Source organism: Megachile rotundata, chromosome 7 (assembly GCF_050947335.1).
Source record: "Megachile rotundata isolate GNS110a chromosome 7, iyMegRotu1, whole genome shotgun sequence".
Classification (NCBI taxonomy): Eukaryota; Metazoa; Arthropoda; class Insecta; order Hymenoptera; family Megachilidae; genus Megachile; species Megachile rotundata.
This window is the reverse complement of record NC_134989.1, coordinates 7,697,930-7,722,652: the sequence shown is the minus strand read 5'-3', so window position 1 is coordinate 7,722,652 and position 24,723 is coordinate 7,697,930. Positions and strand designations below refer to the sequence as shown.

The following is a 24,723-nucleotide window of genomic DNA, read 5'->3' as shown; positions in this document are numbered from 1 at the left end:
TACACCTAGGTGATAATCAAATGTTATACTCACTCAGTAGGAGATAGTTAATTCAATAGCTAAATGTATTCACTGTTAATGTATTCATTGTTAATCATATAAGTGATAGCTAAACCTTTTCAGTAATTAAACGCTACATTTAGTAAGTGATAAAGTCATATTATCGTGAAACACGCTGTACATCGATCCGACTTCGTGAAAGTTGTAATTTCACGCAGTCCATCTTGCGTAGCTGCATCACGTGACTAATCAGAAACGTATGAGAAATGCAAATGAAGAACTTACTTTGAGTTTTTGAGTGTGCCCACATCGGCAACAGCAGTACGACATGTAGTCAGGCAATGCTGGCATAAACTTCAGCTGATCCTGTTGTTGCGAGTATTCGTCTACGAGCTTGCGATACTGTACCCTGAAAATGGGCCTTGTCGTGCTCTGCGAGCCTTTACCAAGGCGTCCCATAATCGCAGAGAATGCGGCCAGGGTTTTGCGCCTGCGTGTGAACCTCCTCATGCCACGGCGACCGTTGCACCTCTTCGTCTTCCAATACGATTCGAAGCGCACGGTTCGTGGCTTTCGCCAAATCCTGGCAATTTTTCCCGCTACCGATCCGATCAACCAATAATTAAATCCGTGTTTTATTCGTCATCGAGCTGGATGTGCAGTACGATACGACGACGCGTAAATCGTGTACTTCTGTACCGACGTACACTGTTTCTTTGCTGGAGAGTACCGGTTGAACGCGATCCTCCATCCTTCATCGACCGATGAATGCCGAGACACTTTGGACGATCAATTAGAAAACGATCACTTTGATGTGCAAGTTCTTTTCTTCTGATGCTTCACGTTGATTTAATTGGCATCCACTTGTCCGCGGCACCACTTAGCACACTTTCTAATTTGTACAGTACCGGCACACCGGCTCTGTAGCCACACACTCAACATCACCAGGTAAAACGTTCATTCACTTATCAGCGAACAGACACACTTTCCAAGGAATACACTTGGCGGAGGCCTACGATAAACTGGCGCCTCTCGGATCACGGCATTCCTTCCGACACTTTAACCGGCGTAGCTTCTTATCCCTTCGCCCTGTCTGAACTTTTCTAGAAACTCAAATCACGCACGATCAAAAATACTCACTGAATCACAAGCAAAGCACGTTCCGATAATTGACACGCGTGTTTCTTCGAGTCGATGGTCCCCTCGGTGATCCGGACTTCGGTTCGGAATTCCTAGAATAATAATCATCCGCCTACGAGCGTTCAGTTACCATTTTAACATCGCCTCGTGAATGTTTCTAGTATCGAATGCTTCCTGACGGTGTTGCCTATAGACTCTTGGCCGGTTGGCTGTTACAATAAAAGCGTTTTACAGTATCCATGTTTTCAGGTACGATCTTCGAGAATTATCCAGTACCACCTTATACCGCTGTAAGGTATATTATCGTTGGCAGGTGATCATTCGTCTCTGATCCAGCAGACCGGTCCGATCGCTTTACGCGTGGGACATGCACGGAAGATCCTGGGCTCCACTTCGTGGCGTACGTAGTCTTCACCGAGTGTCGTTCTGCATGCCGATCCGCGGAAACCGGTTAACGAGTTCGAAGCTGCCTTTCGCTTCGTCCTCGTCGACTGTCAACCATGCTTGCATCTACCACTAGCGCATTAACTTCGTGTCTTTTTCTCCTCTTCGTCCTCTCTCTGTCCCTCCGCCTGGTCCGTTTTATCTTTACGGCCGGCTGACAGAACCGGCATCGACCAGCAGAATTATTCCGATTCAGCTTTTAGAATGGTCTCGATCGCGACGTTCAGGTGGCACTGATAATGATAAATGTTGCGTTAAAATAATATCTTCACGATTATCTTAGATCGTTTCGTTTCAGATCGTTGATCTCGGAGACGACGTTGCTTCCAGTTCCCTACTGGCATATTGCGTTCTCTGCTCTGAACTACCGGATACAGCTCCGTTATATTTTGGTGTTACGATCGTTTTAACGACGTGCCGGTTACGATCGGGACACTCGACACACGGATTTCGTCGAACTTCACCGACGACGGTATGCCTCGGCCAGGAACAATCGGTACGCACACGAGGACACGTTATCTCTGCAGAATCGGTCGAACGAGGTCGGCAGGACCCATCGTGCTTCCTCTTTACTGTCAACCGAAAGGTCTGCCAGAAGAGAAGTCGGCGGATTTTCGTTCCCCCTTCTGGACGTCTCAGTTTCGGTCCTACCTGACGGAGGCCAATCCAGGTGGTGCTCCTCTCGAGCGAGGCAAGCCGCCTAGAGCATGCTAACCGACCCAACAATGGCAATACCTCCCAGTACGTATAGAGAGAGACTGAAGTCGAAAGAGAAACACGAAGCAGGAGTAGTACCGGCGGCCCACACGGCTCTATCCCCACCAGACCTCGAAACCGACCGACCGACCTCTTCTCTCCGACCGCTTTCTTGCTCCAACTACGGCATTGAACACGTTCAACGGCAGCTGGCGAATACCAGCTATCTTGTTCCTCGTCTCTCCTTGCATTTCATTGCCTTCTCCTTATCCTGTTCCAGCGACGAGAGAGCACCACACGGGCCTCTCACTCCAGAGAGAGAGCAAGCAACGCGCCGATCGCATGAGTTTGCGATTCGCGTTCTTTGACCTCCTGCCGGCACGATCGCGAACTCGTGTTGGACCACGAACGTTACTCTTGATGCCTTCCATTTCGTGCACGATGTACGCGATGTCATCGAAGAGGATCGATCGTACCGCGGCTCGCGAATAAGGCCCCGCTCGAACGACCACATTTTTCTGTTTGCTGCCTTTTGCTTTTGCACCGCTGTTCGGCGTGCCGTTTCCCGCGATCGGATGCGTGCTTTCGTAGCTGAACTAAAAGTATGTCTTTGATTTTATTTCCAACCGGCCGGGAATTGTCGCATTCGATGGAGGAAGTGTAAGCACCGTTAGATCGCGAATGGCTGATCCTGTATCTCGAATCGTTAGTATTGACGTTATAAATGGGGTTGTGGGAGACCGAATGTGTGAGTTAAAAATTGCCTTCTTTTGTGGTACGTGGTTGCGTCTCGAGATATTTATGGTTCGGTGAAGGTTTCGTGGTTGGATGTGAGGAATAACCTGAATTCAGCTGATATGGACAATGTCCAAGTCTTTGGGGCTGTTATTAGACTTTGCAGATTCAGAAGCAAACGTAAATCATTTAATTTATAGATCTCATAGATCACATGTGTTTAATTTGCAAATATGATTGCAAATTTGAAATATAAGTACACATCCGCACTCTAGTCTTATATGGATGTACTTCAATATTAGTTGAATTGTGTAAGAGAAAAAGTACATTCATATGTAAAAAGTATCTATGTCCTTGAAAGTCTGAAAGAAGTAACTTTCATCCAAAATATTCTTTACAGAGTATTCATCTATTGGTGCCATATCAATTGCGTACAAAGTATTCTTTGTATCATCACGATTGAAAAGGATATTTTGATGGCTGTCTTTCAGTGAATCACCCTGTATAGAATCTAATGAATGATTAGTGAAATCAAGGTATTTAAACCTGTTATATGAAATAATTTTTAAGACTGCGTTCAATGTTCATTTTGGCACATTTTCGTATTCAATCACCTAGTCTCCATTCAAAAGTTAAGGTTTTGGAAATATAGTACAGGGTTTTTAGAATACAGGATAATTAATATCCTTAAATCACAGAAAAATACAGAACCCTAAATTAGAAGAAGAATATACTGTAAATAAACATATATTGATCCCCTTTGCAATTGTTATGTTCAGCTCGATTCTAATCGGCAAAAATTAAAATTGTGGAAAATCAGTAAAATGGCGGTCTTCGGCGTGTTAAATTGGCGGGATATTTAAACGAGAATAATTTATACAAAAATACAAAAGTACTGTCGTCAAACTTTAAGTGGTTATCTGCGAATGTATTTGTTACTAATTGAGTATTATTAAATTGTATTTGAAGAATGATTTCCAACAAGATGTTTCATACTGAATAACGGTCCTTACAGAAAAAGTCGTTAGTACCTGTTTAATCAGATCTGATCATCTGATCGCATAAATTAAGAGCTTCTTTCTTACTAAATCGATTCTTACCAATCAAATTTACATTGAACGGTATTAATTGTCGTATGACAACGATATTAATTAATACTTTTGTTAATTAGTATAACATAGTTTTGTTCTAAAGAAAGTTTCATACACGTCTACTTATCAAGTAAGATAAATATCTACGATTTACTATATATAATTTATTATTATATTTCGTAGGTAAAAAGTGTTTAATACTGACATATCCTACATTTCATTACAAAATGATTTTTGTAATGAAGATAAAATATGAAGATAAAATTATAAGTTTCAAGTTTAATTAAAAAGTTTGTGTTTTCACCTGACACACATATATTTCACACTTTTTATATCTATAAGAACATGTTGACATTTTTTATTTCTATTCACGAAACATGGTGGGAAAATCTTGAAAGCAACGTGTGTTGCCAGCTGTGTCCCCTTTTTATCTACTCAATAAAGCATGATTTTTCACATCTATCTTATCACACTAACAAGAGTCTTTATTATTCAAATATACATTTCCCGTGTTTTCTCATGCAAGGTGATTCATATCTTCTTATATCTTTTATAGATTAATGATGCAAAGTATAATAATGTATATGGTACTTCAAAAAGTTTGTACCACCTGGAAGAAGTCTACGTATTAAAACAAATAAAGTGAAATTTACATTCAAAGTTCTATTCTTCAGATACAAACGATTAAAAATGGAGTTTTCAAATTGCTTCATAATTTTGTAACTTTTTGTGTCATACTATCCACTGATAAGCTTTTTCTTCAATGTTTTTATCGATGCCTGTAATAATGCCGTTATTCACAACATTCTTGCTGGAGATAAAAAAATAGGCTTGTGTTAGGAACAGGAAGTCCATAAATTACAGAATACATTTTGGTTATCGAAACTGATTGGTAAATGTCATGTAACCCTAGATTTATACGTCTCAAACCGTTACTACGAAATGTGTAATCTTTTTGTAAGCTAATATTCTTTTTTTTAGTGTGTATGGGACTTGTTTCAAGAATGAAGAAATTTTCTACTAGATAAAACTGATGAGCAAGAATATCATGACTTTTAGTTAGAATTTTTTATGTAACATCACGTTTTTAAATTTCAAATTTTAATTTATCAAATTTTTTAATTTTTAATTTATGATATTTCTTAATTTTTAATTGATCAAATTTTCAAATGCTGAAATTAGCAAATTCCCAAATTTCAAAATTGTCAAATTTTTAAATTCTCAAATTCCAAATCTTGAAATTTTCTATATTTCTAAATTATCATATTCTCAAATTGCTAAGTTTCTAACTTCTCCCTGTAAAATCGTGAAATTCATAAATTTACAAATACCAAAATTCATCAATTTTAAATATCCACCTGTCATAATTTTAAAATTATTGAAAATTCACCAACTAAAAACAATAATTAAGTAATCTTCTCTCTCTTATTACATTTTCCCTAAAGAAACCAGATTTCCTCTTGTGCACATATACCACAAATCTCAACACGTAAACTTTTGTCCTACCCTAAACATTTACCGACCGAAGATAATTCACAATTCACATCGCACAATGCGCACCCAAAAAAATATCTCATAATCAAAATTTGCGACAAGTTTCCAAGAGAACATAACCGCGGTCTAAAATTTGTCTACTACCAACTTTTTTTATGGCCGTATACGGGAGTTAAATTAGCAAGATGGGAAGTACTCTCAAATTCAATTACTGCAGTTTCAGAGCAAGCCGCGTGGCAGCAGAGGTGGAATACCGGTAGTCGTGGCTCGTAAATGATTTTAAGTTAATCATCGACCTTGGATAATTTAATATACAAGAGATTCCACTCGGTCGCCATCTCAGCGTGAATTTCAGATCTTAAGCCGTCCTCGTAACACTCGACCGAATGATCCAATAGCCCTTTTCGGTCCACGTGAAAGGAAAAGAGATTCGAAGATAATATTCCGTGTGATCGTTTATGCAGATCAGGAGTTAAGATTCAACGAAGTTCCTGCGGAGAAATTGCAGACGATTTTCTGTTCCTTGCATTTCCTTCATTTTATTGCGACGAACGAAATTTGCTATCTTGTGGGCATTCTTAATAAGGAAGGATGTATAATACATGTTCTTTAATTTACATATCTTCTAAATTCTTAAATTCTCAAATTTCTAAATTCTTAAATAGATAGCTAAATTCTTAAATTCTTTCTTTACACTTATACGTCGAGTGTGGCTCGACATCATATTTCTGTTGGATTTCTGTTAGAACAAATAGATTGGTTGAGTATATACATTTTCATTTATTTAATACTTTCATATATTTATATTTACTTAATACTTATAATACTTATAATAAATTTATATATTATTATATATGTATTATATATTAATACTTATAATATATTTATTTAATACTTATAATAAATGACAAATATACTTATCACACACTCTGCACTGTTGCAATATATTTTGTAGAGAAACCCTTTCTTGTTTTTTTGTTGAAAATTGAAAAGGTGGTAGCTAGAAGAAATTAAGAAGTGCAAAGGATTCTTCATATCTTCAAAATTTCTCAAATCTTCAAATTCTTAAAATTTCTCAATCCACAAATTCATAGATACCTAAATCCTCAACCCTTTGCACTCCTATGACGAGTGTGGTTCATCATATTTCTGTTGGATCTCATAAATAGTTTAAATAAATACATTGGTTGAATATATACATCCTCAATTATTTACCACTTATAATAAATGACAAATATATTTATCACACACTTTGCACTGTTACAATATATTTTATTGAGAATCGCTTTCTTGATTTATTTTGTAAATTAAAAAATTGGTAGATAGAAGAAATTGGAGAGTACAAGTGGTTCTCTGTATCTTCCAAATGTCTTAAATCTTCAAATTCTCAAAATTTCTTAGATTCTCAAATTCTAAACATCCACATCCTTAAATTCCAAAATTCTTCACTTCTAAAATCCCTAAATTTCCAAATCCGTATTGCTACTTTATTAAAACAAATAAACAAAGTTAAGATGTCATGCTTGTCGAATTTTCAAACCTTGAGACAGATGCAGATATACACAAACAAGATGGCGGCAGAGAAACGAATGCAACGTTATCACCTTAACCTTAACCATTCGAATTACACTTAGATCAAAATAAAAGAACTAAAGCTTGTAAAAAATATAACAAAAATTTGTCTCATTCGAATTTCGAGTGTGTCATGAGTGCAGCACGTTATGATAGAGTAAAGAGATCAAGTTTATTGCATTTTTTTTTATAAGATACCACGAAAAGATATTTTAGCATGCAAAGAAAGTAGATACGCGTGACTTTCGGGCTTGTTTGAAATTCATAAGGTGTGAACGATGAAGTTCATGCAGAACTAACGTAGAATGTTCGACACAGTCGCGTTACGAATATTATATTAACGAGTATAAGATGTACGTGAAGGTAATTTTTAAGCAATTGTTTTTGGTTGTGTAGTGTGTAGTGTAATTTCATTTACGCTGTATGAATGTTTAGGTGAAAGGTTGCTATGTAGGGGTGGCATTTGCAATTGCTGGAAATTGTGTCACGTGAGATTTAGTTTTGGAGATACTTAAATAGTTAGGGATTTAGGGGTCGATAAATAGGTCGATATATCAGTAGATTTTCAAGTTTTTAAATTCTCGAATTCCTATATTTCTAAATACCTTAACTTCCAAATCTTTAAGGTTTCAAATTCATAGATCTACAAATTCATATAACGTCTCAAATTTCTAAATCAGCAAATTCCTAGATACTCAAATGTCAGATCCCTGAAATCCCTAGTTACCTAAATCCTTAAATTCTCAAATTCCTAATACCTTACACCCCCAAAATTCTTAAATTCCCAATTCGTCGAATCACCAAACTCTTTAGATAAAAATCTCCAAATCCTCAAATTCATAGGTTCTCAAATTCCCAAATTCCTAGATTACAAAATCCTTGATTCCAAAAATCCCTAGATTCCCAAATCCCTAAACTCCCAAAATACCATAAACCTCCAAATCCTTAAACCCCTCAAATCGTCAAATTTACAAATTTCTTAATTAGAGAATCTCAAAATCTCTAATTCCTCAAATTTCCAAATTCCTAAATTCCCAAATAATCAAATTCTCAAATTCCCAAGTTCCCAAATTCCCAAATTCCTAAATTCCCAAATCCTTGATTCCAAAAATTCCTAGATTCCCAAATCCCTAAATCCCCAAAATCCTGAAACTCCCAAATCGTCAAATTTCCAAATTCCTTAGTTAGAGAATCTCAAAATCTTTAATTCCTCAAATTTCCAAATTCCCAAATAACCAAATTCTCAAATTCCCAAATTCCTAAATTCCCAAATCCTTGATTCCAAAAATTCCTAGATTCCCAAATCCCTAAATCCCCAAAATCCTGAAACCCCCAAATCGTCAAATTTCCAAATTCCTTAGTTAGAGAATCTGAATATCTCTAATTCCTCAAATTCCCAAATTCCCAGCTTCCCAAATCCTTCCATCCCCAAATCCCCAAAAATGTCCTAAAAATAAAAATCCTAAAAATCGCAAATATCACGCTCTCTAAATCCCCGAAACCACGAACTTCCATATCTGCAAGCCACAGGGCAGATTTAAAATTCGCAACCAGATTTGCTGCTGACTGTACCGTGCAATTTCGGTAAATCTCTTCTCCAGTTTTAAAGATCGAATTCGCATGGTGGATGAGGATGTTACTTTTTGTCGCTGTGCACCGTCGGTTTCTTCGTCTTTTTCGTAGCGGCCGTCGGAGCGGAGGACCAAGCGGGGTAATAAAAAGCTACAAAAAGACCGAGGCTGCATACCTTACATAGTCGCACGCCTCCACGTGACTTGTATCCTGCAAGCCGTCGCGTCGCGGCGCTCTACTCTGTTCTTCCTAACGGTCTCAATGATCAGGGACGCCTTATCAACCTGCACTTTCAACGCGTTCAGTGCCCTACCAGATTCACCTAACTTCCAACTCACTTTGACCTACATTAACCCTAGATTTACGGACTGAGTTACTTTCAACTAAGAGTAAATTTCAAGAGCAAATTTCTTATATTATTTCAACTGAGAGTTAACTAGAAAAATAAAGAAATAGTGCATGATACGTAAATTTACATTATTATTGTTTAAAAAATTTAAGGACTTGAGAAGTTGAAAAGTTGAGAGCTGAAAATTTACAGAGTTGGAAATTTGCAATTTCATATATCATCAAATCTGAAGTATCCAATTTAGGTTAACTGCTCAAGAAACCTAATCTAAAATCCCGAAAAATAAATGAGTCTTATTCCCCCAGTTTGTAATATTATTCTAAGGATCAGGCTGTTGTACCAAACTTGGAAATTTGCAATTCCATATATCATCAAATCTGAAGTATCCAAATTAGGTTAACTGTTCAACGAACTTAACCTAAAATCCTGAAAAATAAACGAGTCTTATCCCTTCAGTTCGCTATATTTTCCTAAGGATCTCTTGTATCAAGCTAATTTATAAACAAAAAATGTTATCCCATATTCCCGAGGTGTTCAGTAGAATCACTCTCCATCCGGTCGTAGCATTACGTGACATCCTGTGCATAAACTCATTAGACGCCCAAGAGAAACCCAAAAAGGCTACTTCTAAAAGTCACAAAGCAGTACCAGTTTCCACACAAAAGTGCAGCGTAACTACTGTTATTCATCGGTTTATTGCCAGGAGAAAGAAGCGTTGTACACGAGATTACGTATTTAAAAAAGTTCAATCTCGGTTCTTCAGCGTGTGCATGAAATTCATAGTTGGCGAGCAACGGAGAGCGTTCAACGACTTTGCGTCTCAATCTGTCGGCGCGAAGCCGGGATTCCATTCGGAATAAGAAAATTAAAGCCGACTGTTACTCATTTCTCCGACTATTCTTCGTGACAGAGGGACTTCTTACGAGAATCGTTGATCGTGTCCGTTTCGAGGAACGTGCGTTGAGTATAGGCTGTGTCGCGTGCAGTTTCGTCCCGGCAGGAAAACTCGTCAGGATCGTGACGAGAAGGCACCCAAGGCGAACTCGTGGCTATTCGATTTGTTTGATTTGTTGGTAGACGATGTAGCCACGGGGTGAGGTAGCAAGAAGCGAAATGAGGGTACGACATCGAAAAGAGGGGAGTACGCAGCCACCAACTAGGTACCACTATTATCTGTACGAGAATGCCAAGGTCAACCTCATTCCGAGGCTACGGTGGCCACTATTGGAGTACTTACCCGCCGGCTGATATCGTTTCACGGTAAAACTACTTACCTGCTCTATCGATTTCCTGTAATCTTTCGAATGAGTTTTTAAACAACGTTTCTTTCATCAATTTCCACGTATACTTGGGGCTGAAGGTGGCTTTTGACGTGGTTGAATTTTAGAAAATTTTCTGCATTCCATTCTCTAGTGTGGAGATTTCTAAGGTTCTGAGATTTAGAGAGATTTTGTTTGGGGAGATATCAAATTTTTAAATTTGCGTTAGGATTTGGTAATGGTGAGATTTAGGGACTTACGTAAGGATTTAGTGAGTTTTGTATTTAGGACATTAGGATATCTACTGATTTTTGAATATGGGTAGTTGGGAATATAGGGATTATTTCACTTGGGGAATTGATCTATGAGTCTTCAGATTTAGAGATTTTAGGTTAGGAGATTTGAGGACCTTGGAATTTAGCGATGTTAAGATTTAGTGATTTAGATAAGGATTCAGTGAGTTTTGTATTTAGGACATTAGGATAACTACTGATTTTTGAATATGGGTAGTTGGGAATATGGGGATTATTTCACTTGGGGGATTGACCTATGAGTTTTCAAATTTTGAGATTTTAGGTTAGGAGATTTGAGGACCTTGGAATTTAGCGATGTTAAGATTTAGTGATTTAGATAAGGATTCAGTGAGTTTTGTATTTAGGACATTAGGATATCTACTGATTTTTGAATATGGGTAGTTGGGAATATAGGGATTATTTCACTTGGGGAATTGTCTTATGAGTTTTCAAATTTAGAGATTTTAGGTTAGGAGATTTGAGGACCTTGGAATTTGGTGATGTTGAGATTTAGAGATTTAGGTAATTGATGTCTTAAGTTTGTATCTAGGAAATTAGAGGTCTACTGATTTTTGAAGCTGTAAGTGTATAAATAGTTTGAAATATAGGGATTATGTCATCTGGGGAATGATCCATGGGTATTCAAACTTAAAGTTTTGAGGTTAGATTGAGGATCTTAAGATTTGATGGTATATGTATTCAAATAAAATGGGAGATAGTTAAAATTGTTGAAAATGTAATGAGTAACGAATTAAATTTAAAGATCTAAGTAACTGGAGATTTAGGAATTTTTGAACCTATGTAATTTAGAATCTAAAGAGTTTGTTATCTATGTAATTAGGAATTTAGATAATTAGATAATAGAAGATCTAGGGACTTATTTTCATAATGGAAAATCCATCAATTGATTAATTTGAAAATTGATTGATCCATGAATTTTTAGATCTAGGCTCTTTTGTGCTAGGGAATTTGAGACTTTGGAATATAGTGATCTAAGTAACTAGAGAACCAGAAATTCTTAAATCTATAAAATTGATGCCCTAGTAATGTTGGAATCTAGAAAACTCGAGACCAGAAAATTTCTAAATCTAAAAAATTAAAAATCTAAAATTACTGAATCTACATAATTTTATTAAAAACATTAATTCCTTTAACGCAGTCGTGACTAATATACCATCCTGTATTATTAAAGTCCCATGAGCTGCAAGTTATAATTATTTACGTAGGATGATTTAAATAGAGTGCTCTATATTAAGACTTCAGAACAGCACTTCTCAAATGATGGGGTAACAAAATGGTGGCTCTTATCTTATATCAAAGTGGCATACGTTTTACAAGAAGGATAAAATTAACTAATACTTTTCAGTCAAGAATTAATGAATTCATTGAAGGAAAATAACAATAACAGCCACTAAATATCTTGTATTATATATATTTTGTTCATGATAATGATTCATTTTTTGTTATAGTTATTAAACATATTACACTTCACTAATTTTGATAAACACTTTATATTTTATTTGTTTATTTCATTCACCATTTATATTTTATTTACTAATTATATATCAAAGAGAAGATAATGGTTATTGAAGAGAAGATAATGAAATATTGAAGAAAATGGTTCTATTTAATATATGGAAATTAATTAGTCAATATTTTTAAATGGACAATTTTTCGTTTTACTTAATGTGAGTAGCTTGCTGTGAGATATAGTTCTACATAAAAACAATGGGTTATCTTTCTATTTCTTATATTCTTGATTATGGAAGGTTTCAACATTATTTACTCTCAAGTTATGAGCACACTGAGTTTCGTATCAATTGCGTACTCATTCGGAAATGTACTCACGGTATTTCCATTATGGAATATTAAAAACAATATAGTTTTATGCTGATTATTTAATCATATCGAAATAGTATCTTCGATGAAAGATAGACAAAATGGGGTAAATTAGTGTTAATTTCTTCTCAATTTCTTTAACTTAATAATTCTATATTTTTTTGGGATATTGAGAAAGTTAAAAATTCCAAAATTAAGGTTGCAAATTTTCAAATTTAGGGAATTTTGGTATTTGGAAATATGGGGATTGGGGAATTTGGGACTTTAGGATTTTGGAAATTTGAATATTTGGGAATTTGGGAATTTGGGAATTCGGCAATTTTGGAATTCGGCAATTTTGGAATTTGGGAATTCTGGAATTCGGTAATTGTGGAACTCGGGAATTAGGCAATTTTGAAATTCGGTAATTGTGGAATTCGGGAATTTTGAAATTCGGTAATTGTGGAATTCGGGAATTTTGGAATTCGGCAATTTTGGAATTCGGGAAATTTGGAATTCGGGAAATTTGGAATTCGGCAATTTTGGAATTCGGGAAATTTGGAATTCGGTAATTTTGGAATTCGGGAAATTTGGAATTCGGCAATCTTGGAATCCGGGAATTCTGGAATTCGGTAATTGTGGAATTCGGGAATTCTGGAATTCGAGAATTTTGGAACTCGGCAATTTTGGAATTCGGGAATTTTGGAATTCGGGAATTCTGGAATTCTGGAATTTTGGAATTCGGTAATTGCGGAATTCGGGAATTTTGGAATTCGGTAATTGTGGAATTCGGTAATTGTGGAATTCGGTAATTGTGGAATTCGGGAATTCTGGAATTCGGCAATTTTGGAATTCGGGAATTGTGGAATTCGGCAATTTTGGAATTCAGGAATTGTGGAATTCTGCAATTTTGGAATTTTGGGAATTTGGAAATTTGAAATTTTCGAATTTTGGATTTTTGGAAATTTGGAAATTTGGTAAGTCAGTACATTGGAAAATTCTAAATTAAAAAATATATTATAGAAATCTAGAAACCTAAAAATGCAGGACACGAAGTTTTCGAAATTTGACATTTATAAAAATTAACAAATTGGAAAGTGCAGCGATACGAAAACTCAAGATACCCCAAATTCCCAAATTCACAGCTCGAAAAATCTCCCCCAGTGCCCACGAGATGTCCCCCGCCATCACGTCCCTGCACCGCGCCCTCGTGGGCACAGTTGCCCGTCACTGATCTGAAATACGAGGTACACAGAAACACTCGTGCGATTGAATACCGGCGGATTGATATTTCCCCGTACGTTACGCAATTTATCACGTCTAAATAGGAATAATGAATACATATTGTATTCGAGCATTACAATAAACGCGACGAGTACATACACCATTACTCCGTTCATCGAATATAATTTTCTTCCCTATTGTAGTCACTCGAACAACACGATTCGAAATTTCAAACGTAATCGAGTTCGATTTATCATCGCGATTTATTCTGCGCGAACATTGCTTCATCCACGGCGATTAGTATTATATCCTGGAAAGGATTGAATCGCGAACAAACAGAGGAACGAAACAGGTGGTTTGCTATTCAAGTTTCGCACGCGATTTGCCACGGCGGATAAAAGTTTTGATAAAATGCAACTGCCACTGTATAGGTTCACGTTTTGTTGGTATTTGATGTCGCAGTCATTGGCAAACGACCGCTATGAAAGCTTAGAGAAGATTACACCGTTATCGCGTACCTTTGACATTGAGCAAAACCACAAAAACCGCAGCTCTATCTCCTATCGTGGAATACGGAAGGCATTTAATACGCGGAAGAACTTTCTGTTACGTTTCAGCGCGATATACGTGTACTTATCTGACTTAAACGAAAATTTAATAAAGATGGTTCGAGGTGTGGCATGTAATAAGCGTTATGGAATAATAGGAGGTATAATGTACTTTCAAATTAATTTTAGATTATTTCGAGTTGTTATTTATTTGGAAACATTAGCAAACTAACTGTTAATTCAAACTTTTTTTTCGGTAATCAATGACTTACACTTTATTCATTATCCATGTTTAAATTTCTATATATAAAATTTGTATTATGGAGTAATTTTAAATAGACTGTACTTTGAAATCAAGTTTAGATTATTTCTAGTCATCATTAGACTTGAAACACTACAAACTAAGTTTTAATATTCTAAATTTTTCCTTCGATCAGAAATGAGTCACCCTTCATCGACAACTCATCTTTGAATTTTGACGTACAAAATTTGTATTATGAAATAATTTTAGGTAAACTGTACTTTGAATTGAAGTTTAGATTATTTCTAGTCATCATTAGACTTGAAACACTAAAAACTAACCTCTAATATTCTAAATTTTTCCTTCGGTCAGAAATGACTCACTCTTCATCGACAACTCATCTTTGAATTTTGACACAAAAAATTTGCATTATGAAATAATTTTAGATAGACTGTACTCTGAAATCAAGTTTAGATTATTTCTAGTCATCATTAGACTTGAAACACTACAAACTAAGCTCTAATATTCTAAATTTTTCCTTCGATCAGAAATGAGTCACCCTCCATCGACAACGTATCTTTAAATTTTGACACTCAAAATTTGTATTATGAAATAATTTTAGGTAAATTGTACTTTGAAATCAAGTTTAGATTATTTCTAGTCATCATTTGTCCTGAAACATTACAAAATAACCTCTCATATTGGAAACTAACCTCTAAATTTTTCCTTCAACAATCAATAATTCATCCTTTAACCACACCTCATCAATTTCGAAGTACATACCTGCGTTATGAATTAATCTTAAATAAACTGTACCTTGAAATCAAGTTAAATTACTCCTAGTTATTATTTACCTCGAAACATTGCAAATTAACCTCTAGTATTGTAAAGTAACTTCTAAATTTTTTCTTCAAGAATTAATAATTCATGATTTAACCACAACTCATCTTTGAATTTCGAATTACATAAGTAACATAATGAAATAATTTAAAATAAACTATACCTCGAAATCAAGTTTAAATTATTTCTAGTTATTATTTGCCTTGAAACATTGCAAACTAACCTCTCTAATATGTATTCTTAATTTTTCTTTCAATAATTTGTCGACTATTCATCTAAAAATTTCAACCCCTGCTTCTTAAAAACCAGAGACCCATAGATGTTGTAACCTGAGTATTTTTGGGTCAATAGGTTAGATGTAAGGATTTTAAGCTTGAGGATCAGGGGATTATAATTTGTAGGGATTCTTAAATGCAGTGTGAGTTTGATCTTGAATTTTAATAATACTATTAAACTCTAATATACAATTTATTGCCTTCTGTTCCTTACATGACTATAAATTTTAAAACTCTGTTACTATAATTATTACTTTAACATTATTATTTTAATACTTCAGAAACTTATATACTTCCTTATTGAACTCTTAAAATCACTATTTTATTTTGCCATGAAAAATAAGAAAGTTTTTGAACTAGTGATTCGTCACGGGCTTAAATATCCGTTTGCTATGGCAGCTGCTTTGCACGTCAAGGATTTCTTTTTCCGCTCTGAAAAATGGGAGAACAATCCACCGTGACGACTGTTAGTCGTCAGTGAATGCATGAGAAATCGTATTAGCTACCGTGCGTGAGAGAGAAACAAACCTCAACTATTTTAGTCCTAATACGAGAATAAAAAGAAGAGAGCACCATGAAGGGCGAAACTGATTCACGGCACTCGCGTGAGAGTTTTAAACCGGTACTTCGTTCCTGTGAAGGAATATTAAACTTTTAAACGAATGGAAGCGATGGTTGCGCTTTTATTTATTGTTTGGATTGATTGCTTTATTGTTGGAAGTTTGGAGGATTTAGGGGATTTGGAGAATTTAGAGAATTTGCAGAATTTTAAGAATTTAGAGAATTTAGAGAATTTTGAGAATTTTGAGAATTTAACAAAATATTCCCAAATTCACAAATTCCCCAATTTCTCAATTCTCCTATTCCCCAATTCCCTAAGCCCCCAATTCCACAATTCATCAAATCCTCAATTCCCCATTTCCAGAATTCCTTAATTTCCCAATTTCCCAATTCCCCAATCACCCAGTCCCCCAATTCCTCAATTCCTCACTTCTCCAATTCCAGAATTCCCTAGTTTCCCAATTCTCTAATTTCCCAATTCCCTAATTTCCCAGTTCCCTAATTTCCCAATTCCCTAATTTCCCAATTCCCTAATTTCCAATTCCCTAATTTCCCAATTCCCTAATTTCCCAATTCCCTAATTTCCCAATTCCCCAATTTCCCAATTCCCTAATTTCCCAATTCTCTAATTTCCTAATTCCCCAATTCCCAATTCTCCAATTTCCCAATTCCAGAATTCCCTAGTTTCCCAATTCTCTAATTTCCCAATTCCCTAATTTCTCAGTTCCCTAATTTCCCAATTCCCTAATTTCCCAATTCCCTAATTTCCAATTCCCTAATTTCCCAATTCCCTAATTTCCCAAATCCCTAATTTCCCAATTCCCCAATTTCCCAATTCCCTAATTTCCCAATTCTCTAATTTCCCAATTCTCTAATTTCCCAATTCCCTAATTTCTCAGTTCCCTAATTTCCCAATTCCTTAATTTCCCAATTCCCTAATTTCCAATTCCCTAATTTCCCAATTCCCTAATTTCCCAAATCCCTAATTTCCCAATTCCCCAATTTCCCAATTCCCTAATTTCCCAATTCTCTAATTTCCTAATTCCCTAATTTCCAATTCCCTAATTTCCCAATTCCCTAATTTCCCAAATCCCTAATTTCCCAATTCCCCAATTTCCCAATTCCCTAATTTCCCAATTCTCTAATTTCCTAATTCCCCAATTCCCAATTCTCCAATTTCCCAATTTCAGAATTTCCTAGTTTCCCAATTCCCCAACTTCCAAAATCTCAAATTTCCCAAATTCCCCAAATTCCGCAAATTCCTCAAATACCCCAATTCTCCCAATTGCCCAAATTCTCTAAATCCCAAGGTTCTAACTCAACAAAATCTCACCACCCACAAAACTAGTTCTAACTTCCCAAAGAGTTTGATATCATTTTACTTGAATTCCAACAGACCTATCCCTTCAAAAGTTCTTCGAATACTCTTCCAAACATTTGTACCCACATTTGCTACATTCCTACACCACTCACAAATATTCCCCTTCGCATTCCTAAGGTTCCACTAAACTTTCCCTAATTACTTTCATACACAAGGCATATCATCAGCATTCATCTAAAGTCGGAAAGAATAAACGTAATAATTTATTACCCCTCGTAAAGGATTAATCAAAACAGCATTATTTTCCGTTTGAAAGGAGATAACATTAAAAAAAAAGAAGTTCTGAATCGAAAGACTCCACTGGAGTTTGACTGTCAATGTGTCACACGATAAGAGTTGTCAGAGTGGTTTTCGAGCGATCAGTTGTACCGAAGACGGTCTACTTGACGACTCGCTCGAGAGATTTCCTCTCTCGAAGACTGCCGAGTAAATAAAAGGTTCAATGGGCCGCATGGTCGTTTCGGGATGACAAGAAAATACCTTGAATTCCATCCCGACGTTTCTTCCTTCTCTGCTACTTCGATCGTCTCCTTTTACTCACGGCCTTGTTTCGCTTTTTCCTCTTTCGGAGAGTCTGAAGCTGAAGCAACAACAAACGTGGAAGACAGTTCGTTGCTGTCGTTGCCGGAGGTTGAATAACATCTTCAGATTGGATAGAACGTATTGTGCCGAGAACGAAATGAACGTGCAAAGTGCTGCACAGTCGATTTGCTGACCGAAATTCATTAGAACTCGAAAAATTACAAGAAAAAATTCATTTGGAAATGATAACAACGTCACAAATATTCGTATTATTAATATACGGCAGCCAACCCACAGGATGGCGCTGAAGAGGCTGACGTGTTTGGAATAGCAAAATTGGTCAGAACAGAAAAATGTTATTTCCTGAAATGTAATTGGAAGTGTTGGGTTAACATTGGTGCTAAGTTAGAAGTATGAACGAAGTTCAAATATTTTGCTTAAATAAATTGTCCATATCTATTATAAATATCCACGATGTACTACTTGCAAAATTCCACATAGAGGAACTTGGTCAGAACAAAAAAATGTTATTTACTGAAATGTAATTGGAAATGTTGGGTTAACATTGGTGCTAAGTTAAAAGTATGAACGAAGTTCAAATATTTTGCTTAAATAAATTGTCCATATCTATTATAAATATCCACGATGTACTACTTGCAAAATTCCACATATAGGAACTTGGTCAGAACAAAAAAATGTTATTTACTGAAATGTAATTGGAAGTGTTGGGTTAACATTGGTGCTAAGTTAGAAGTATAAACGAAGTTCAAATATTTTGCTTAAATAAATTGTCCATATCTATTATAAATATCCACGATGTACTACTTGCAAAATTTCACATAGAGGAACTTGGTCAGAACAGAAAAATGTTATTTACTGAAATGTAATTGGAAGTGTTGGGTTAACATTGGTGCTAAGTTAGAAGTATGAACGAAGTTCAAATATTTTGTTTAAATAAATTGTCCATATCTATTATAAATATCCACGATGTACTACTTGCAAAATTCCACATAGAGGAAATTGGTCAGAACAGAAAAATGTTATTTACTGAAATGTAATTGGAAATGTTGGGTTAACATTGGTGCTAAGTTAGAAGTATAAACGAAGTTCAAATATTTTGTTTAAATAAATTGTCCATACCTATTATAAATATCCACGATGTACTACTTGCAAAATTCCACATAGAGGAACTTGGTCAGAACAAAAAAATGTTATTTACTGAAATGTAATTGGAAGTGTTGGGTTAACATTGGTGCTAAGTTAGAAGTATGAACGAAGTTCAAATATTTTGCTTAAATAAATTGTCCATATCTATTATAAATATCCACGATGTACTACTTGCAAAATTCCACATAGAGGAACTTGGTCAGAACAGAAAAATGTTATTTACTGAAATGTAATTGGAAGTGTTGGGTTAACATTGGTGCTAAGTTAGAAGTATGAACGAAGTTCAAATATTTTGCTTAAATAAATTGTCCATATCTATTATAAATATCCACGATGTACTACTTGCAAAATTCCACACAGAGCAAGTAGAGTTGTTGTCGACTGTACAATGCCAGTTGCAAGTTCGATCTGAACATGTGGAGCTTCCGTCTCCGCTGCAGGGCATGTCCTAAAAGCGTCTTCCTGTTATCTGAAAGATTTCGCTGTCTGCCTACGGCTTCGATGCCCGTTGATAGGAGAAGAGAAGATTCTTTTTCTTCGGGAGTTAGTAAGAACGGTAGAAACAACTCCGTTTGGACGAGAGCCTCAAGAGGCGGGGTTATAGTAGACTTTGCACTCGGAACTTTACGCTTGGTCTGCGACGGGCGTTTAGTCAATCCTAATGGCACTCTTCGGATTAAACTTTAAACACCTTCCGGTGAATTAAGGACGCCGTCGTTCGTGAAACTCGCGAGTGGCGAGCGGCAGCGTGTAAGAGCAGCGACTCTGCCTCTGGGGATGCTGAGAAAGGACAAACGTCGGGAACGAATTAATCGGAAGGTCTTAGCGCCGGATTCAAGGGCGTCTTGACGCTTAACACCAGCTCGCCAATTTGCCTGACGAAAGTTGGTAACTCGAGAATTTGGAAAGTGGAGTTTCATGTGTTGAACGTTTTGATGGCTGCGAATTTGGTAATTTGGAGATCGGGGGTTTAGTGGGGTTTGAGGATATGTGGAAGAGAGAAATTTGGGAGTTTGGGAAGTTGGGGATTTGGGAGGGTGAGGAATTGCGGATTTGGGGATTTGGGGATTTGGGGATTTGGGGATTTGGGGATTTGGGGATTTGGGACTTTGGCAATTTGGGGATTTGGGAATTTGGAGATTTGGGAATTTGGGAATTTGGGGATTTGGGAATGTGGGGATATGGGGATTTGGAGGTTTGGAGATTTGGGAATTTGGGGATTAGGGGATTTGGGGATTTGGGACTTTGGCAATTTGGGACTTTGGCAATTTGGGGATTTGGGAATTTGGGGATTTGGGAATTTGGAGATTTGGGAATTTGGAGATTTGGGAATTTGGAGATTTGGGAATTTGGGGATTTGGAAATTTGGGGATATGGGGATTTGGAGATTTGGAAATTTAGGGATTAGGGGATTTGGGACTTTGGCAATTTGGGGATTTGGGAATTTGGGGATTGGGGGATTTGGGGATTTGCGGATTTGGGACATTGGCAGCTTGGGAATTTGGAAATTTGGGGATTGGAGGATTTGGGGATATGGAGATTTGGAGATTTGGAGATTTGGGATTTGGGGAAATTTGGAGATTTTGAAAGTTGGAGAGTTGAAGAGTTGGAGATTTGGGATTGGGAATTTGGAGAAATTTGGAGATTTTGGAAGATGGAGAGTTGGAGAGTTGGTGAGTTGGAGAGATGGAGAATTGGAGAGTTGAGAATTTGAAGATTTGAGGATTTGGAGATTTGAAAACTTGGGGATTTTGAAAATTTGAAGATATGGAAAGTTGGGGAGTTGAAACTTGTAGGTGTGGAGATTTGAAGATTTGGGGACTTAGAGACTTGGAGAAGATTTAGAGATTTCGAGGCATTGAATGAAAGATTTACTTTGAAGATTTCAGAATCTGTAAATTTGGAATCTGTGCAATTTAGAGACTTACAGATTTAGATCCTTTGAATCAAACATTTAGTAGTTTGAAGATTTCACCACTTATAGGCTTGAATTCTTGCAAATTTAAAAACTCAAAAATTTGAAAATCTACAAATCTAAAAATTGTAAAATTCATATTCAATCATTTCGACCATGTCAAATACACTACTCTCTATTTAAAAAATTGAGAAATTAAAAAATTTAAATTTATAAAACTTTTTCTATTCCAAAAATGGGATCCGTCTCTCAACATATACTATTCACATAAAATTCAACTTTGTCAAAATAAACCTCATAAAAGTATCCAGCATAACATCGTCAAACTAAGTAAAGCCTTCTGCATATTTTTAAAAAGTACTCCCTTGATTACAACAGTTTGGCCACAACTCGGAAGGTTTTAACACCGGATTCAAGGGCGTCTCGACGCTTAGCACCGACTCGACAATTTGCATGTTCGCTCTACTTGCTATTCCCCGATTCCTGCCAAACGATAATGTTCCGCCGCATAGATTATAAGCTGGATACTGTTATTGTTAACGATACCAAATGCCATTTTCGCTTCCATTAGCATGTACTTGCAGGCACATTACCGGTTAATAGTAAGGTTCCTCGAATACGATTGTTCGTGTAATTGGAACGCTGGCCAGACTTCTATTTCAATGGCAATTAAATCATTACTGGAATCGCTACGCTTTAACCCTCTCCGGCATTTTTCCATAATTAAAGTAATACGTGGAACTACGGTCTAATTGTTATACTAAAGAGATTTCTTTTCTTTATAATTTACTCTTTGCGTTTCTTAATCTTTTGTTTACCGACTTTTTAAGAGTGGTCTTAGAGAGGGTTTTAATAAAATTGTGATTGTAAAGAGTGGAGTAGACATTTTTTATTTATACTTGAAGGTAACAAATAAATATATGAATTCAACAAATTTATTTATTTGAATTTTGGACTTTAATTATTAATTAATTTTTTATCTGAATTATATGGTGTAAGAAATTTGATTGACTCGACATAGTAAGGGTTGTGTAGTTTGATTATTTTATTGAGACTTTATGTATTCTTTTAATGTAATAATTAGTCTGTGAATGTTAAAGCAATTTAAAGCATATCAAGGTCTGAAAAGTAAACATAAACAAGCTAATTCTGAAATTAAAGGATTTATTATATTTTGCAGACTTTGACTTATAAGCACTTGAACACTAATCTAGTAATATTAAAATAACTAATCTAACATTTGTAAAATATTTGGTATAATGTATTAGTTACAAGCACTACCTAATTCTCTCGTAATCAATCAATGACAACTATTATTGATTGATTGATTGATTTTATAAGGGCGTCGACTGCTATGATCATTGGCCCAAACAACTGTTATAAATGATAATTAATGTAATAAAAATATACAAATTTATTGTATAATAAATATATACAAGTTCATTGTATAATAAATATATAAATCTATAGAAGTGTCTTAAACAAGTTTCCAATTATCTTAGAATATCTCAACTGTAATAATTCCTCACATAATTTATAGTCTTCCCCTGTTTTTAATATTGCATGTAGATAAACACTTTATAACACTTGTGCACTAATATACATAACGTGTTATAAAATATACAACACATAATTTTATTCTTTCTGTGTTGTATTTCTTTTGTATTTTATTTCTTTTGATAATAGTTAACTAATTGTTTCTCAGAAAGTACGTAACACGCGACCATTTTGTAACGACCAGCAAACGCAAACGTCATTGCACGTGGCCAAGATTGGTTACATATTTTACTCCTTGTGACTAAAAATCATTACGATTAAAATCGCGATACACACCAGCCCCGTTCTTAACATACTCCCTACAGCGTGATTTGCGGGACTGTTATGAAAAGAAGAATATAAGTTCCCGTCAGAGATAACTGTACACCGAGGATGGTGTATTATTATCTTCGTTTCGAATAAGGTTACAATTTCTCAATTCGAACGATTTGTTAAGCGAATCTTTTGTGAGTGAAACTGTCGATATTGTCTTATAACTTTCTATTGTATTGATACTGGTTTGTACGCAAAATCAATAGTGCAAATATTGATTTTCTCTGACAAAATCAATAAAGATTTTCTCTGACAAAATTAATAATGATTTTCTGTGATAAAATCAATAATGATTTTCTCTGACAAAATAAATACTGATTTTCTCTGACAAAATCAATAATGATTTTCTTTGACAAAATCAATAATGATTTTCTTTGACAAAATCAATAATGATTTTCCCAGCAAAATTAATACTGATTTTCTGTGACAAAATTAATAAAGATTTTCTCTGATAAAATTAATAATGATTTTCTGTGACAAAATCAATACTGATTTTTTCTGACAAAATGAATAATGATTTTCTTTGACAAAATCAAAATTAATAAAGATTTTCTCTGACAAAATTAATACTGATTTTCTTTGACAACATCAATAATGATTTTCTCTGACAAACTCAATATTGATTTTCTCTTCGTGGAATACATCGATATTCACTTAGTGATGGATATTTACTTATGACTTACAATATTTGGATTACAAAAGTTTATATTAAAAATTAAAAATTGTGGTTATTACATATTGAAATACTTTCAGTATTATCATACATAAAAATTAATATTTATTACAATACCGAAACTCTTTCAGTGTCATCTGCAACAGTAGCCATTTTAATATCTTTCACAATATATGAAAATATAACAAACGTGTGTTTTCATTAAGAATTCGTGAAGACAAAAATTAATAAAATTTGCTACTAATATTATAATCACTATTTATTATTTAAAGCAAGTAGATGTTTGTTAGACATTTTGTAGTACTAAAATAAAGAACAACGCAACTTCAATTTAACTTCACAGAGGACGCTGAAGCGGCCATTTTGTCTTCCATCCACAAACGACGTAATAGAAAAATAATTCCATATATCTTTTTGTTCTTTTGTTTATTTATAATAGTATATCCATAGTCAGTAATATTTACTGTAATACTAATTCACAGTCAGTAATGTTATATTACACAATAATTTAGTAGATTCGCAAATATCACAGAGGACGTTGAAGCGGTCATTTTGTCTTTCATCCACAAACGACGTAATAGAAAAATAATTGCATACATCTCTTTGTTCTTTTATTTATTTATAGTAGTATATCCATAGTCAGTAATATTTACTGTAATACTAATTCACAGTCAGTAATGTTATATTACACAATAATTTAGTAGATTCGCAAATATCACAGAGGACGTTGAAGCGGTCATTTTGTCTTTCATCCACAAACGACGTAATAGAAAAATAATTCCATACATCTCTTTGTTCTTTTATTTATTTATAATAGTATATCCATAGTCAGTAATATTTACTGTAATACTAATTCACAGTCAGTAATGTTATATTTCACAATAATTTAGTAGATCCGCAAATATCTCAAACTTGCAAATATTAAAATTTGCGAAGACACAATTGCTTTATTAAAATTTCTCGTTTCACTCGAACGTTTCAATTTGTGCATTCTTGGTTACTCTATTTTCCATTAGACGACACTTAGCGTGCAGGATGCATATA

The 24,723-nt window shown here is 35.1% G+C and overlaps 1 protein-coding gene and 1 long non-coding RNA gene across 13 annotated transcripts in view; one reads left to right on the top strand and one right to left on the bottom strand.

Annotated features, from left to right (window-relative positions):
* The window catches only part of LOC100880089 (EGFR adapter protein), a 334,753-nt gene that overhangs the window by 51,364 nt on the left and 258,666 nt on the right, over positions 1 to 24,723 (bottom strand). Inside the window, exon 1 of one of the 8 annotated variants that reach the window (XM_076533989.1) lies at positions 286 to 2,356. The exons of the other annotated variants lie outside the window; for them this stretch is intronic. Within the exon in view, the coding sequence (XP_076390104.1) occupies positions 286 to 510 (225 nt within the window). The 5' untranslated portion in view covers positions 511 to 2,356. Of the gene's footprint in view, positions 1 to 285; positions 2,357 to 24,723 lie in introns of those variants that run through there. 8 annotated transcript variants of the gene reach the window in all.
* The window catches only part of LOC143264882 (uncharacterized), a 44,748-nt gene that overhangs the window by 5,140 nt on the left and 14,885 nt on the right, over positions 1 to 24,723 (top strand). The window contains exon 1 of one of the 5 annotated variants that reach the window (XR_013038860.1): positions 10,057 to 10,353. The exons of the other annotated variants lie outside the window; for them this stretch is intronic. This is a non-coding gene — a long non-coding RNA (uncharacterized LOC143264882). Of the gene's footprint in view, positions 1 to 10,056; positions 10,354 to 24,723 lie in introns of those variants that run through there. 5 annotated transcript variants of the gene reach the window in all.